General features: G+C 51.6%; 1 protein-coding gene and 1 long non-coding RNA gene across 4 annotated transcripts in view; one reads left to right on the top strand and one right to left on the bottom strand.

Moving 5' to 3' along the window:
- LOC111764545 (uncharacterized) overlaps positions 1–2405 on the bottom strand; it is a 29604-nt gene extending 27199 nt beyond the window's left edge. For both annotated transcript variants that reach the window (XR_011647384.1, XR_002797134.2), the window contains exons 1-2: positions 1992–2405; positions 293–435 (exon numbers count right to left, since the gene is read on the bottom strand). This is a non-coding gene — a long non-coding RNA (uncharacterized lncRNA). The remainder of the gene's footprint in view (positions 1–292; positions 436–1991) is intronic.
- A 2139-nt stretch (positions 2406–4544) lies between these two features.
- The window catches only part of GNAS (GNAS complex locus), a 56844-nt gene continuing 44964 nt past the window's right edge, over positions 4545–16424 (top strand). For both annotated transcript variants that reach the window (XM_058287268.1, XM_058287269.1), the window contains exon 1: positions 4545–6681. In XM_058287268.1, the coding sequence (XP_058143251.1) occupies positions 4560–6681 (2122 nt within the window). In that variant the 5' untranslated portion in view covers positions 4545–4559. The remainder of the gene's footprint in view (positions 6682–16424) is intronic.

Consider the following 16424-nt stretch of genomic DNA (forward strand, 5'->3'; position numbering starts at 1 on the left):
ATCAGAATCCCAAAATGTAAGTATAAACACAATCACTTGTTGATTCTAATTTATGCTGTCAGGGAGGCACTTCTGCTATAGTGAGGAGTTTGGGAAGCCCCAGGGCAACATGGGGGGCTGCCAATGAAGGAGGCCACCTCCCTACTGGTATGTGTAGGTCGCGCTTCTGTCTAGAGCCAGCCTGCAGCAGGCTCGCTGGACTACCAGACCCGTTTGGGTGCCCCCAGCCAGCCCACCAGCTGATCACACATAGCTCTTATCATACCACATGCCTCGTGTCCCAGCAGGCTACCTTTCTGATTACTTGGCTCCTCAAACATCCAGCCATGCTTCCGGGGTCTCTGCTTGAGCTGCACTGATGTGTGGCAGAGTTTTCGTTCTTCACCCCACTCACCCAAGTAATAGGGGAGGGCTTTGACTTCTGATAGCCAGTCACTACAGAAAAACACACAAAAGTGAACAAAAAGGGAAACATCAGAGTTGTTGCGTGCTAGGGTTTATTCTCCCTGCTCTCAATTTCACTTTAAGGTGGTTCCTATTCAAATCTTATTGTCCTTTCTCATCCTGCAGCAGTGGTTCTTAACTGGGGGCAATTTTGCCCCTGAGGACATTTGGCAATATCTGGCGATATTCTGGTTGCTGCAACTAAGGGGATGCTACTGGCATCTAGTGCGTACAGGCCAGGGATGCTGCTAAGTCTCCTTAAATGTACAGGATAGTCCCACAACAAAAGAATCACCCAACCCCAAGTTTCAGCAGGGTGGGGCCAAAGACACCAGGTTCTAGATTACATATGGTGACTGCTTCCTAGCATCTTCCCTCTGGGGTGTCCCCTCCAGCCCCTTCTTAGCCTTCACTGCCTTCCCGTGCTCTCCTTTTTACCCTCTCCAGGGGCCAAATATTGGTTTTGTTCAGGCTTCTATCACCAAATGTATTTCTCCCCTTGAGAATATTTTCTGAGCCAGTGATTTCATCTCCCAATAAGGATGATCATCAATTTGAATTTATGGACTGTGCCCTTCTTTTAAACTTAGTCCCATCTTCCTGAACAACATGCATCACAGGCCCATCCAGACCGCCCATCCTCCCCTCAACTCTGCAGTGTCTAAAACTAAGCACTGCATTGCACTCTTGGCCAGTCAGCCAGGTGCCATTGCCTGCCACCCCCACCCCCTTTTGTGCACTCTGAGAATAGACTTCCAGAGGATCTTGCTCCCTTCACTGTGCGTGATTTGTTTCGAGAGGTCGCGACCAGCCACAGCTTCCTTTGCGCGTGCGCATGCACACACCCCTTTGTTCTCTTCATCAGGGCCATCCTCCACACTGCTTCAATCCTTCCTAAGACCTGGCTCAAATCACCAGTTCAAAAAAGAACTTTCAATGTCCTCTCCATTTCCTACCAAAGTAGCCACAAAAGCACTTGCCCTGCTACTCCATGGCATCCTGCCTTCTCTCATTGCGCCTCCAAGAGCCAGCCCAGATGGCCCATTTTGTTACCCGGCCATGCCCCATGCTTCCTACTATTGGATCTTTTGTTCATGGTAGGCTGGCTCCCAAACCCCACTTTCCATTCATAGCCAAGGCGTCTATCCTTGCACGGAGGCCCATCTGAAACGCCCTTTCCTCCGTCATGCCTTCCCAGATTCCCCACCCCCAACCCCAACTGTAAGTCTTTCTTTCATTTTTATGCTGCTATTCCCTTTAGGATGGGAAGCTGGTCCCTGCCTACCTTTATCCCTTTCCTGGCATGTGCCCCTCTGTCAAAGAACCAAGAGTTCCAAAAGGACGTTTAACAAAGAGGTCCCAAGTGCCCACGGGAAAGTTGAATAAAGAGGGCCCATACCCATTCCTTGATGGATGGTGGCTTGTGAAAGAGCTCTCGCGGCCCTACATCCCAAGTGATGTGGGCTGATTGCAAGGCTTGGTGAGAGCAACCCGTCCCTTTCGGGGTCGCGTCGCGCTCCTCCTGAGGCTCAACCGCGTCTACTGACCTTCCACTTTCGCGGGGATCAGCATCCCTGGGGCCTCATCCCCTTATCTTCCTGGGCTGCTGCTCTGCATCGAGGCACCGAGCCCTCTCCTCAGGGTCCTCACCCTCTACCTCCAGGCCCTGGAAATCTTCTTTCTCCTCACCTCGCCCCAGTGGCGGCCCTCTCTGTTGGGTAGATTCGCCCACCGCCATCAATGAGCCCAAGGGTAGGCCTCTTGGAGCCCCTGGCCACCCCATCCAGTCTTTGTGACTTGTGGCGTCAGGAAGAGTGACCCCACGGCGCTAGCCGGCCTGGTGGCCTCTCAGGCCTGGCCGCCATACACCCACCCACCAACGGCCACCAAACCACCCCGGCGGCACAATCTCTTCGGGTGTTCCAACGCGGCGCCCCCTATTGGACCTCCCACCCATATCCGGTTTCCGGTCGGATGCCCCCTGTTCATTCGCCAGGAGGCCTTGATTGGCGTGACCCCAGTCCAATGGCCGACTCGGCGCTGGGGTCGGAGGGGGAAGAGTCGGCTTTGGGGACTGAGTTGGCCCATTCAGTGGATTCCCAAATGGCTAAGCTGTTGTGCGTTGGAGGTAGTTGGCCAAAGTTTGAGCCAAAGTTGAGGGTTAGCATTTAGAAGTGTGTAGATCCATGGGGGCGGAGGCGATGCGCCTCTGGAGGGGCCCCGAACCTCACTAAGGAGTCTAACTTTGTCAGGGATCCCCCTCCCAGGGCAGCCCCTAGCCCCGGGGGTGCGGTGGCGTTGATGCGCGGTGGCGGTGTAACTCCTAAGCCAGAGGGGCGCGCTCGACTTAACAGGGTCGGATTGTACTGTGGTTCGCCCGCGGGCGGCTCGTGGATCCAGCGGTCCACAGACGTAGCAGTCATCCGGCCACCTGCCCCCGTGGGTCCACAGGCCAGGCGACCACCTGCCACTGCCCAGCTGCCCAGCACCTACAGGTGCTTGCCAGCTCGTGCTACCCGCAGGCAGGTTTTTACCTGCACCGCGGGTAGCACTTTTTCCCGGGGATCAGATCTCTCCGCAGAACCCCAGACCCGGAGCGGTGCGCGTGTACGCGCTGCGCCAGCCCAGGCGGGTCCGCGTGTTTACCCCAGCTGCCTCTGAGCAATAGCGCAGCCCCGCGACCGTGGTTTCGTGGCCAGGCTTCGTGCTGCCTCGGCGCGCTCACGCACTGGGAATGTAAAGCGGCTGCCCTGGGACACCTATAGTAAGAGGAGAGGGGATGAAAGGGTGCCGCGGAGGGACCAGACAGACTGGTTCGACCCTGCAGTTAGCCTTGGAGGTTGGGAACTGTGCGCCACCGCGGCAAGATGTGTGCCTTTAGAGTCAGCGCGCACAGGGGGGTCCAGTCTCTGAAATCACCCCAAACCGGCCATAAACGCCGACCCCAATCGCCTTTAACCCTAACCCAGAAGGGAGGGACCCGCGGAGCTCCCAACCTGCACTCTGAAAGGTCCCCATGTGCGCCCCGCGTGCCCCGGAACTGTGCTGCCGTCGCTGCCACCTGGGGGGCTTTGCCTGGCATTGCGCTCCCAAGACCCTCTTATTCCTTTGCCTCACCCTGTACAGAAAAAGGGAAAGACGCCTGCCCGCGCCGCTCTAGGCCACTGTAGAGAACGGGGAGGGGGGACTTGGAAATGCTTCACGGAAGCCAGCCTAGGCAAGCAGCAAAGAAAAACTGCAGGAGCGGTGGAAAGTGCCCTACGGCGATTGAGAATCACCTGCAATCACTCGGCAGCCCCTCGCTTCCCCTCCACCCTTCTTCCGGTGGGCTCACGACCACCTGTCGCATCCCTATGCGCTCGCGCCCCCTTCCCAGGTACCCAAAGCTTGGAGCTGCCCGAGCCGTGGGGCCCGGGACTGGGGGCTTTCTGGGGCTGGGGTTGCGGCTCAGGGGTGTCTTGGGGTGAGAAACCCTCCTGCAGTCCCCCCTCCCTGAGGAGGAGAGTCAGGTCGGGGAGGGAGGGTTTCAGCTCCTGCGTTCAAGCTGCCCGGGACCCACGTCTTCAGTCACGTGTCCCGTAACGCACGGATCGCCTTCTCTCTGGCCCCGGGAGAAGCGAGTAGAAAGACTCCAAATCAGTCAGGGAGAGGAGTGGAAGGAACCAAAACGTCCCTGCGAGGCCTGCGCTCGCTAATCAGCCCCTTACCCAAAGTCCGGGGTTGCTGGCGCCAGGAGCCGGCGTCCCCTGGTGGCAGAGAGCGGGCACTACGGACGATTTTCGAACCGAATCGGCACGCTCCTCAGATCCAAGCAGGCGGAGCTAGCCTGGAGCAGAGGGAGAAAGAGAGAGGAGGGGAAAAGGGTAGGCCGGGGGGGTGAGGGGGGACACACAAGGAGCAGCTTGAGTAGATAAAAAGTGACCAAGCAGGGACCAAGGGTCCACCAGCAACGGTAGAGTTGCCTCTGCAATGGTCTAGGGTTTGAGGCCTCACCAAGGTTGGACAGTGAGGTTGGAGAACTTTCTAACTGGAACTTTGATTTTTTTCACCCTAGTTTGGTTGGGTGCTCCCTCTTAAGGGGCCCCCAAATTATTTTAAAAGGCCGCCACCCTGTTATGGGCTTGCGCAACCGCCTCGACGGCAATAATATGTCAGGACAACGCGATATCCCCCTTGACTTCGGGGAGCAGCCCCAGCAGCCGCCTTTGGAGGCCCCAGGGGCAGTTGCCCCCAGTGCTGGGCCTAGCCCAGCCGAAGCGATGGAGACCGAACCGCCTAACAGCAAGCCCGTCGCCGTCGAGACAGACGGCAAGGCCTTTGGAACCCCGGAGGTCTCCGGGTCCTCTTCCCAGGGCCTCAGCCTGGTCTTCGAGAAAGCTGGAGCTCGTGGAGGCCACAGTCCACCTCCCAAGGAAGCCATGCCCTTCCAGACCGAGGAGCCCAGCTTGGGAGGCCTCTGGCCTACCTTGGAGCAGCCTGGAGCCCTCGCTGGGGCCGGTGCAAGCCTCGGGGCCTTCGGCCCAGCAGCCATGGAGCCTCAAGCCTTCGATGGTGCCAGAGCAGGCCTGGGAGGCTACAGCCCTCCACCAGAGGAAGCTATGTCCTTTGAGTTTAAGCAGGGAGGCTGCAGTCCACCTCCCTTGCAACTCGGAGCCCTCGCTCCGTCCAGCCCAGGTTTGGGGGTCTCCAGCGCTTCCCCAAAGGAGCCTGGATCCCCCAGCCCTGCAAACCCAGGCTCTGGAGATTCCAGTCCTCCCCCTGAAGAGACTATGCCATTTCGGTTTGAGGGAGCAGAATCTGGGGGCGACAGCCCACCCCCTGGGCTCTCCCGAGTCATCCCAGGGATCGGCAGCGCCGGCGACCAGTTTTCGGCAGTCGCGGTCCCGGGTGCGGTCCACCTCACTCCCACCGCGAACACGCCCCCCTTCTGGGTCCCGGGCGCCATCGACAGTCCAGCCCGAGAGGCTGTCAGACCTCTTCCTCACTTCGCGGGCGACAGCCCCCCGTTGGAGATCGCCCGACCCCAGCTCAAGATTGGCAGCGCCCCCGTTGGGGTCTACGACGCTCCCGTCAACATGGACAGCCCCCCAATCGCGCTTGACGGCCCGCCCATCGAGGTCTCCCGAGCCCCAGTTGAAAGGGAGCGAGCAGAGGCAGAGAGACCCCCAGTTGAGGGAGAAGCAGCTGAGATGGAAGGAGGTTCAGCCACTGCACCCGCCGAGGGCGGTAAAGTCCCTTCTCCAGGGGACCGAGCCCCTGGCGCCGGGGAGAGAGCCCCTGCAGCCCCTGCAGCCCCTGCTGCCGGGGACGGAGCCCCTGATGCCGGGGATGGAGCCCCTGACGCCGGGGAACGAGCTCCTGACGCCCCTGACGGAGCCCCTGCAGCCCCCGACGCCGGGGACGGAGCCCCTGCAGCCCCCGACGCCGGGGACGGAGCCCCTGCAGCCCCCGACGCCGGGGACGGAGCCCCTGCCGCCGCTGACCCCGGGGCCGAAGCCGCTGCCGCCCCGGACCCCGGGGCCGAAGCCGCTGCCGCCGCTGACCCCGGGGCCGAAGCCGCTGCCGCCCCGGACCCCCCTGCCGCCCCGGACGCCGGGGCCGGGGCCGCTGCCGCCCCTGCAGCCCCTGCCGCTCCTGTCCCCCGGGCGGCTGCTGCCACCAGGGCCACTGCCGCCACCCCTGCAGCCAGGGCCACCCTTACTGGTCGGGTCACCCGAGCCGACGTCCCTACCCGGGCATCCAGCAGGCTCAAGCTCCAGCACCTTAGACCCCCCAGCCCCGAGATTCAGGCTGCTGACCCGCCTACTCCGCAGCCTGGTCGCTCGGCTTCCCGCCGGGGCCCCGGGCCCGACCCCGGCGACGACCAAGAGTCTATCAGCAGCGATGAGTACCCCTCCAGCAGAGACGACCCCGAAGAGGGGACCTCCGGAGGCCGCCGCTGGGGGCAGCCCCGGAAGAGCCGCCGCCGCCGAAAGCCCCGGCGCAACTTACTCCGCAACTTCCTCATCCAAGCCTTTGGAGGCTGCTTTGGCCGATCCGACAGCCCCCGGCCCAAAGCTCCAAAGCCTCCCAAAGTCAAGAAGGTGTCGCTGGCCGAGAAGCGCAGACAGATGCGCAAAGAAGCACTCGAGAAGCGGGCTCAGAAGCGCGCCGAGAAAAAACGCAGCAAGCTCATCGACAAGCAGCTCCAGGCTGAAAAGATGGGGTACATGTGCACGCACCGCCTGCTGCTTCTAGGTAATGCGGCGGACGCTCCCCTCCCGGGAGCAGAGCCGCCGGTGGGACCTGGGAAGGGGAGGCAGGGCTGCCCCGTGAGGCTCGGGGTCCGGTGGCCGAGGAGGGGGTGTGGGCAAAGGCAGGAAGAGCCTGCAGGGAAGTTCCAGCAAGGGACCCGAACTTTACCTCGGGAGCGGGCAGGGGTTCGGTGGGCCCGGGTGGCCGAGGTGTGTGCCCTCCAGGGAGAAAAGTGGCGCAGAGCGACATTGAGGGTCGTTTCCGGCTGGACAAGCCAGCACCAGCGACTGTAAGCTGCCCTGGAGCCTTGGGGTGGGGGCCCGCAGGACAGGCGGGGGCTTCAGGTGAGCCAGGAAAATGCTGGGGAGGGGGCCGGGGTCTTCCCGGGTGAGGCTGGTTGGGGCCGTGGTGGACCCGGGTCGTTGGGAAAGGAGCGCCCCCGCCTCGCCTGGCACAGCTGCTTGGACTCGGAAAGCTTGTGGCTGGTATGTGTTGGTATCCATATTCTGTGGCCGCCTGTGCATGATCAGCTCAAGTGTCCCCCAGTTCCCCAGCCCGGAACCCCCAAGTTACCGCCGACTGTGTATTTGTGTTGGAGAACTGGCTTTCTGTGTTTTGCGCCGTGGCGCGGTGAAAACTTTCGGTGTTCGCCCACTCTGGTGGTACCTGTACGCTGGCGCTCTGCAGCGCGAAACTGCGGCGGGGACGGTGGCGGCCGCTGGGTAAGCTGCTGAGCCTCCGGCCCGGGGCGCGGGGCCGCTGCTGGCTGGCCTCCCTAACCTCGTCTCTGTGTGCTTCTCTCTCTTTCCCTTTGCGCTAAGCGTTTTCCTCACTTCTCGTTCGTTCGCCAAACCCTCCCGCCTTTACGGTTGAAAAACCAGACACACAGGTATCTGGGGCGTCCAGAACTGCGCCCATAGATTTGGCATTCTGCACACATTCAGCGCAGCCGGTGGCGGGCTGGGCGGCGGGTAGGGAGAGGTGGCGGGCGCGGGGGTTTTACTTAATCGGCTCGGGGAGGCTAGCTTAAAAAAAAAAAAAAAAATACCACACTGGGCTACTGCCAAAGGGGTGGGTGTGGCTGCGATTTTTAAAATTTGATTTTTTTTTCCCCCAAGGAAGAGCCCAAGGTAAGCCAATCATTTACATTTCTACACTGAATATAGCAGGAGGGGCTTGATTTAAAAAGAGGGGTTCTGTGTTGGGAGTGAAGTGCCATCCTTGTGTTTGAAATGCAGTGAAAATAAAATGCTCTTTTCAAATAAATGCTCCGAGTATATTTTACCTGTGTGGACAAAGTGGTGAAACAGTGAATATGACTTGTGGAATATATCAGTGTTTTCATGTCAATTTTTTCTAGCACTGGGACCACAGGGGCTCAAAGGTAAGGTCCTTTGCTGCTCAGCTTTGAAAGCAAAAAAGGTTTCAAAAGACTTGTGATTAAAGTTGCAATAACCAGAAGGGTACCTCAGGCGGCCCTTCCCCTTCCCCTCCCCCCCTTCGTATGCACCTCCCAGCACTCCCTTCCTCACCCCAAAACAGGACCCTCTTCCACATCTCCAGTTCCCTTTGCCCATCTCCATTTCCCCCACCCTTCCCAATTTCTCCTCTTCCCCTTCCCAAATCTCCTTTCCTCTTAAATCTGGGACATTAATTAACAGTTAATCAAAGCAGCAATTAGCAAGGGTCTGAATCTGTGGCTTAAATGAAAAATCCCTAAAATGAAGCGCCACGATCTGAATTTCTTTCTTTTATTCTCTAAGACCTTTAAGGGATTTCAGGATCACGATTGCTAAGCCTGTGCTACATTTGCCTGTTAAATGTCTTACAGTGTGTGATGGTTTTTATTAATGACATAACTATGCTGTTGTGATACTTCCTCCCATGAATCCCATATTTAAGTGTGACTGTCATTTTAGTTTTGCCCACCAAGGGAAATAATGACCTTATAATTTTCCCAAAAAAACATATAGAAGGAAGTTAGTTTAAATTTCAGATGTTTCAACTGCACTAAAGTCACAGAACTTGTATGAAAATGCACTGGTTTCCCTGCAGACAACTGATTTTGTCCCAACAGCCCCATAGCAATATTCTAAGCAGAGCTCTGGGAAGCAAACCTGTAATGGAAATGGGGTGGGGGTACAACTGGGCACAGACAGGAGACCCATGTGACAGTGTACCCCTGGCTTCTAACTGGCAGCCCCTTTTCCCATGCTAAGGCCTCAGTTGCCTCATTTATGAAATGAAGGTTTTCCACCTCATTTAGCTCCGTGGCTTGGGTCCTCTGTTCTGGGGGGGATTGGGGGGGGTGGGGGGGAAGAGGAGGAGAGCACAGGCCACTTAAATTGGGACCAGAGGCTTAGACTATAGAGTATGCAAACTTAAGTCTTATAGTAAACTGACTATCTCTGGGCCAGGTCTTAAGAATATTAGGGGTTTCCCCTGCTTCCCCCTATTTTGTACCCCACGGGAAAAATTAACCTTAACAAGAGGAGATTTGCTGGGGTCACTTTACCATTGCTCTGGCTTTACTCACAGGTGTTTGTTCACAGGAGCCAGGCTGGTAAGCATCGGGCCATGTCTAGCATGAGTATGAACTAAGAAGGCCAGTGTTACATCCCATGGCAGAGCAATTTGTCAGGCCAGGCTACTGTTTCTGGACAGGCTTCATTTTGCCTGAGTGACCAGAGAAGACCCCATCTAGGTCTGAGTTACTGATTAGGGAGGGGGCGAGGAGCTACATATTATTCACCTTTAGGACAAGACTTTACCAACTCTAGTCCCAACACATAAACCAACTTATACATTCCTTCCACTAAAAATGCAGATCAAACACCATCCCTTGATAGGGTTCCTGATTTGTAACATGCAGATTCATCTGTTGCTTTAAAAATGTATATATATGTGTGAGTGTATATATATCCTTTCCATTTTTATTGCCCAAACAGTATACCCATGTTACAGGCAATTTTGAAAAGAAAAAAGATAGATAGATCCAGTCAATAACATGGTTAAAATTCTAGAATAGCTAGAGTTGAAGCCTGCTTTTTCTTACTTAACATTATCTACTAATAGACTAGTTCCATGTTTCTGTTGCCCTTTTCAATAATTTTGTTGGCTTAAACATGTTTTCCAAAACCTTACGGTTCCCCTCTGTTCTTTAAGAATCAGAGGGGGCTGTTACATCAGAATTTTTCAGTATCTGCTGCACTTATTGAAGTTGTGCAGGCAAATGTTGTATATAATAATGACCATTTTGCTGTGACACTTTACACAGTAAATCACAATTAACTGTATGATTATTTATGCCACCAAGTGCAACAGTGATATATCATATCCCATCCTCTAGGAGAGCCTTTTTTTCTTTTCTTTTCTTTTCTTTTCTTTTTAATGTAGGCATATTTCCATATTCAGAATGCAGTCTACTGAGCTGTTTGATGCAGTGGGAATGGCACAGCTTATCAGGCCATAGCATTTTAGGATTAAAAGAGACTTTTTATATTTTCCCATTACTGTCTCCCAGTAGTATTTCATGCTTTTCAAAGGTTGAAATTCAACCTTGCCTTTTAAAATCCAATTTTTCATAAATTTCCCTCAAATTTTCCACATACAGGTGGGTTAATTTTTATAATTTGCCCACATGGTATGGAAAGCCGGCATTAAGCAAAGAAAATTGGCATTCATCTCCCTTCTGCATATCCCATCCTGTCTTGCTTCCTCGCCCTCAATGTTACTAGGCATCAGTAATAATGATAACACATCTTACTCTATTTTATATCCTTAAGAGCCTTTCATCTTGTCACATTTGTTCTTTGAAACTGTCCTGGGCAATAAAAACGTTATAAGTAGGACTCCATTTCATAGTCAAATAACCCAAAAGCTCAGAGGTGAATTTTTAGAGATTTTTGCTCAAAGATCACAAGGTAAGTGAATCTCAAGTTTCTAATTCAGGTGAGATGATGCTTACAAAAATATATATAATAAGCTTTAAAGTATTATTTAAATGTAAAGTATGATTACCATAAGTTTCCTATGTGTTCTGAAAATCCCTTACTGAAATGACAGGTGTCTGGTCATTTCCAGTCAGTCTGCTGCTTTCTGAGTGATATAGCCAACCCCAACAGATCTCCTGTCATAAATGTCCAGTGAGTGAACATGACACGTGAGTCCCCCTTTTCTGAGGTACCTGTCCTTGCTGCAATGATACTTAATTTCCACATTTGCTTTAACTTGTCTGCCAACACTGCAGTCTTATTTGGGGTGCTTTTTTATGCAGATTTTCTTTTTTTAAACCCTCTAGTAGTTTTCCTTAGCTCAGGATCTGAAGCTTTTCTCCGTACTCATGTTTCCACTAAATATTTATAATTGCTTTTGTGCATAACTCCCTACATTTTTAGTGTTAGAGTATAGCAGGCCCTCGGCTTTGATCTCGTGGTCTTATTACACTACTCTTGCCCAATATTCTTCACAGTGATTACTCTTTTTTGAAAGTGTTCCTTGATTGTAGTACGGGGCTCATTCCTATGTAAAAGAGTCAGTGCATATTTAGAAGCCACCCTCACATCAGCTTCGGCTTTTATGTGGAAAGGTTGATATTAAGCAAAAAGTAAATCTTTTTTTTTAGAGAAGGCAACCTGCTTGACTAGATTTGAAATACCCTATGCCAGCCACCTTCTTTCTGTGCTTTTAGAGTAAATTTCCCCACCATATACCGTTTTTTCCCCACCCCCAGCAAAACTGTGGCTTTCATACATGGCAGGCATGGAAATAGCGAATGGGACCTGCTCCCTACCTTTCCCGACTCCTTGAACCTGTGTCAAAGATGGAGGTCTCCCCAACCCAGCCTTGCCCTTGCAGGCTTCCCAAAGAAGTGTGACATTAACATGCCATCTGCCCCATTTTAAAATCAGGTTTCTCAGCAAGAGTAGCAATTTTCAAAATGGAAAGGGCAGGGCCAATTGAGGGGATGAGAGAGCCGGTTGGTCTGATTGACTGTCTCCAGCCTGGGGGCCCCTGGGTCCAGCAGGGACCCCGGGACGGAACTGCTTCCATCAGATTCCCGTTCTGGCCGGCGGCACCCCTGGCTGCAGATGGGCTCTCTTCAGGGAGCACGAGGCAAGTGAGCAGAGTCTGCTTGGGAGTCCGGCTGAAGGCCCCAAGAGGCCTTTATAAAACTTCAGACCAGCGGGAAGCCCCAGATCCGCACTGGTGGGGGTGGGGTGGGCGGCCAGGAACCTCTGCCCAAGGAAGGGAGAGAAGGGCATTTCAGGAGGAACCAGAGGAAGAGACTTAGTTTTTCTTAATTCCTCTAAAAAGAGCCTCAGAGATGAGTGATGAGGTTAAATTCTAGAAATTAAGTGAGAGAAGCCAAGTAAGGGGAATTCTCGACCCATTGCCTGGCACATAAGGATCCAATAAATGTTAACTATTATTAGAAATTTACATTTTCTCTTAGTCTTTTCACTCCCTGCTCCAAGTGAGGTAGGTTGGGTTTTTTGGCCTTTTTTCTTGTTTTTTTACTTTTCTAATTTCCATATTCTTGAACCTGTTAACTTCAACACTCTAAAAGTCTTAGGCACCTGCTCTATCTCTGCATTTCTGAGGACACTCTTTGTACACATTTTATAAAGGAAGATCAACCCAAGCAGTAGACAAAAGGCATCTTGCCAAATTTACAATTGTGTGAAGTCACTGTCCTGAAAGCAGCATGCCAGGGAGAGAAGATGGGGGGTAACTCTGTCTTACTTGTCCCAAAGAATTGTCACCTATCCCCCCTGCCTCTCCATGCCCTTCCCCCCCCACCCTCCACTTCCCCACTCCCCCACCTTCCTCTCTTTTTATTTCCCCTACAAATCAGTCCGGTACTATGGCTTGGTAGGGATTGTTCTGTGGTTATTATACATGCAAAGAAAAAAAAATGTCTTTAGTTTCCCTCCGTACAGCCAGATGGTGAAGCAGGCCAGCCGGTGGGAATGGAAGACCAGGAGCCCTTGGAGAAAGAGGTAGGGAAAGACCTGAAATCCTCCTGTTTGACTTGTAATTATCATTCGTCACCATGTGCTTCACTAAGACATAGGGTGCTCTGGTCTCTGACAAACAGCTTGATCACAGGACACACACACCTTTCGAAGTAGAATTTTGGGCACAGTTTTACACTTGTAACAACTGGGAACAGTGATAAGGGAAGACTGTTAGGCAACTTACCTGTGACTGCAATGAAAATTAAGGGAGCGTACTTCTGTTGTACTTGCGTAGAGGTAAAATCCCAAATTGCATTGCAGAGTAATTTTTTAAACCTCGGGAGAATTCATGAGTATTTTGACTCGTTGAGATCTGCCCACAGAACTTGAGTGTTGGATCTTGCTACATGTTTTTTAATGATTCAATTTTGGGAGAGTAGAGAGGTATTATACATTGTGATCCAGTCCCGATTTTTATCATGAGTCATTCAGTGTCTCAGATACTGTCGCACACATTATGTGTGTGGGACAGCGTCAGTACTTTAAATTTCCTCTAATGAGTTGATAACAGAGGAAAATCTCTCATCCCACTTTCTAAGGCGTAGCATAGTCAAGCTTCCACAAGCTGTCTCCACTAAGTGAGCATCGATTTCTATTTCCTTCCTTGGGACACCGAAGAAGGAAATTTATCCAGCTTTTGCCCCTCTCTGTCAATCAAAAGACCTCACTGCCTCTCTCCTCTTCCTTATTTGAACAATTTTGCCTTTCATCAAACCGATGGCTAATGTACATATTACCATGAAGGTGTTTTTTTTTCAGGGATGCTGCATGGAGGTAAGTTGAAAGCTATGGGATTTTTTGAAACAAAAGAATAATGCTTATGATGATATATAAAATTGGAATCCAGTTATTACAATACAGCTCAGGGCCCAAGAAGGCTGCAGCCAGAGGAAGCAGGAACAAGGGTCCTTTGGCTAGTGTCCTTCCAGACTCCCGGGGGCGGGGACTCAGAAGTCTAGACCTCAGTGTCTTTAGCTATAAACCCGAGAAAGAAACAACTGTCGAGAATAGATGGCATTATTTAGAAGTAAACGGGTATTTAAATTGCTGGGACCACTTGAATAAATCCTTTTAAATAGATGCCATTTTCTTATCCATGGTTATATAAAGTAACTCCTAGTGTCTAAAGGATTTAAATAGCAGCCCTTTGGGGTCCTCTTTAATATTCAAACCTTCTTTGTAATCCGCCCCTTCATATATATTTCTTTTTCTTTTCTTTTTTTTTAATGTCCTGGGATGGCTTCTGAACTCTTAGCAAATGTCCATCTTAATTCCCTATAGCCACTCTATGTATAGCTCTGCTAGGCCTCCAAGAGGCTGGATTAACTTTTCGATAAAATTATGTTCATCATTCAGGGATCCTTCCACCTGCTTTTCCCCCAAATATGAATTTTCTCACACCTGACTTTAGAGGGCCTGGAGATGCCGCAGGTGAGCTGATAGGTCAGGTGACCACTAGATGGGGAGTTGACTTAAGGCTAGAAGAAAGTGTTAAAAGTGAGGACAAAAATGAGGAAGGGGCCTGCTGCACATCCCTGCATCCGCCTCCCAGTACAGAGCCCTGTTTTAAACCGGCTCCAAAGCTTGTGTCAAATCCAGCTCTTTATTTTTAAGCTGTTACTTCCCCCTGTTGGCTGTATGCTGGAATTTAAGGAGCATTTAGAGCGGCTCTGCGTAACAGAGGGTTTGCAACAGCAGCTCCACTGACGCTTTGTCGTGGGGGGCTGAGCTGTGCGTGCTGGATGTCTAGCAGCATCCCCGATCTCTACCCACCCCACGCCAGTAGCAGCCACCCCCATCCCCCTCCCCCAAGTCAGGACAACCAAAAATATTTCCAGACATTTTCAAATGTCCCCTGGAGGGCAAAACTGCTCCCAGTTGAGAACAACTCTCTAACATTATCAATATTTAAACCTGGGGAAGGTAGAGCTCATTTGAGACATAACTTGACTACCTAAAAAAACGTTACCTTCCGAGAAAAAGTCATCAGCTTCAGTTGCTGGTAGCCAGTCGGAAAGGTTCATACCAACTTTGGAGATTCTGAATTCTTAAGTAGAGGTGAGTTCCAGAAGTTTCTGTAAAGAAAGGTGGCACAGATGAACTTAAAATAGAATCGAAAAGGGAATCATTCCCAGAAATTACAATAATGACTTGGTATGAGACTTGGATTAACCAGGTCTGTCGGTAGCTTATCAATGAGCCAGGCTACATCAGGACTCGAGGGTATTTAATCCTTAAAAAAAAACCCTTACCACTTAGGGGTTCTTTAGGGACCTTGGGAGCAGGCCGGGGATTCTCCCACTGTCGGGTGTGCACTAAATTCACTCCGCCTTGTGGGAATGAGGCTTGCCGTATGCTGCCTCTGGGGTAACATGTGTCCCCCAAAATGCTTACGGAGCCTTCCCCACGTCTAGCGGGTTTGCTGGGGCACCTGAATCGCAGGCCCGCAGCCCTCTGGAGCTGCTGCTTCTAAAGGGGAAGTTACACGAGGAAGGCCTCAGAATAATGGAAAGGTAAAACAAGCCCTTTGAGAAAGAAAACATCCTTTTGTCAATAGAAATAACAACCTGAGGCTATTTCCAGGTCAGGGGTCTGCCCTTGGTATTGGAGAAAATTGTTGACTCCTCCTCCCCCAGCCCTAGGGCAGATTCTTTGAGCAGGATGTCTTGGAATAAGAATAGCAGACTGAACTATGATTTTATTTAGAGAGAGTGGTCCAAGCCCTGAACCTGCATCTAATCAGCCTGTCTCCCAAGAAACCAGGACGGGAGGGGACTTTATTGCTGTACTATTAAACATTTCTGTTTTTGCCCCCATCTGATCTTTCAGTAGAGCTTTTGGATCTTACAGATTCATCAGGGGTTTGATTTTTTAAAATAAATTTGTTTTCTTAGAGGGGCCTTTAGGTTAATTGCTAAGGCGGAGTAGGGGTGGGGAGTGAGGCAACAGCTGCCCACTCCAGGCGTGTATTTGCATTTAGAAGCTAAACTATTAGGATTGATAGAAGGGGTGGGAAGTAGATTGGTAGTTGGATAAATTACATATCTGGTTTATAAAATTAAAAATATCATTTGAACTATAAACTCCTGGAGACTAGCTTTAAATGTTCCAAGTTCAGCCAAGTGGAGCGCCCCCTAACTATAATACCTCCTTACTGCAGGAGCCTGAAAATTAACCAGGGCATGTTTTTTGAATGTTGATCTTGACTTTTTGCCTGGGACCAAGTGCAACGTCTTTCCAAGGAAATGCTTAGAAGACTCAGGCAAACCCAAAAACAAAACAAATGCCAGGCGTTAGGAGAAAATTTTTAGAAATTGGACTGCTAGAAAACCTCTAGCTATTTATAATTAGGCAGTTTATGTGATTTCATTTCTGTTTCGCTGCTAAAAGGGAAGCATATTAGCTATTTTTGTTTTGCAGAACAAATGGCCAGGGTGGGTTTTAAGATGGACACTCAAAACAGGCCTCGCTTTCCAAGTGGGAGTCTGGAAATTTGCCAGGTGGAACTCCAGAGGTTCTGGAACTCTCCTAGGGCAGTGTGGCAATGTGTGATTACTCCACTGGCTTCCCATGTTCCTCTGAAGGAGGAGGTGTTTTGGGAGGGGTGAGGTCAGGGAGAGGAGCCTGGGCATCGCTAGAGGGTCCTAGGATGGTAGAGGGAGAGCACTGGCCTAGAAGTTAGGGGTTCCCATCCCTTGAACTTGTTTGATTCTAGTGCTCAATTCA

The sequence above is a fragment of the Dasypus novemcinctus genome, chromosome 24 (assembly GCF_030445035.2).
Source record: "Dasypus novemcinctus isolate mDasNov1 chromosome 24, mDasNov1.1.hap2, whole genome shotgun sequence".
Classification (NCBI taxonomy): Eukaryota; Metazoa; Chordata; class Mammalia; order Cingulata; family Dasypodidae; genus Dasypus; species Dasypus novemcinctus.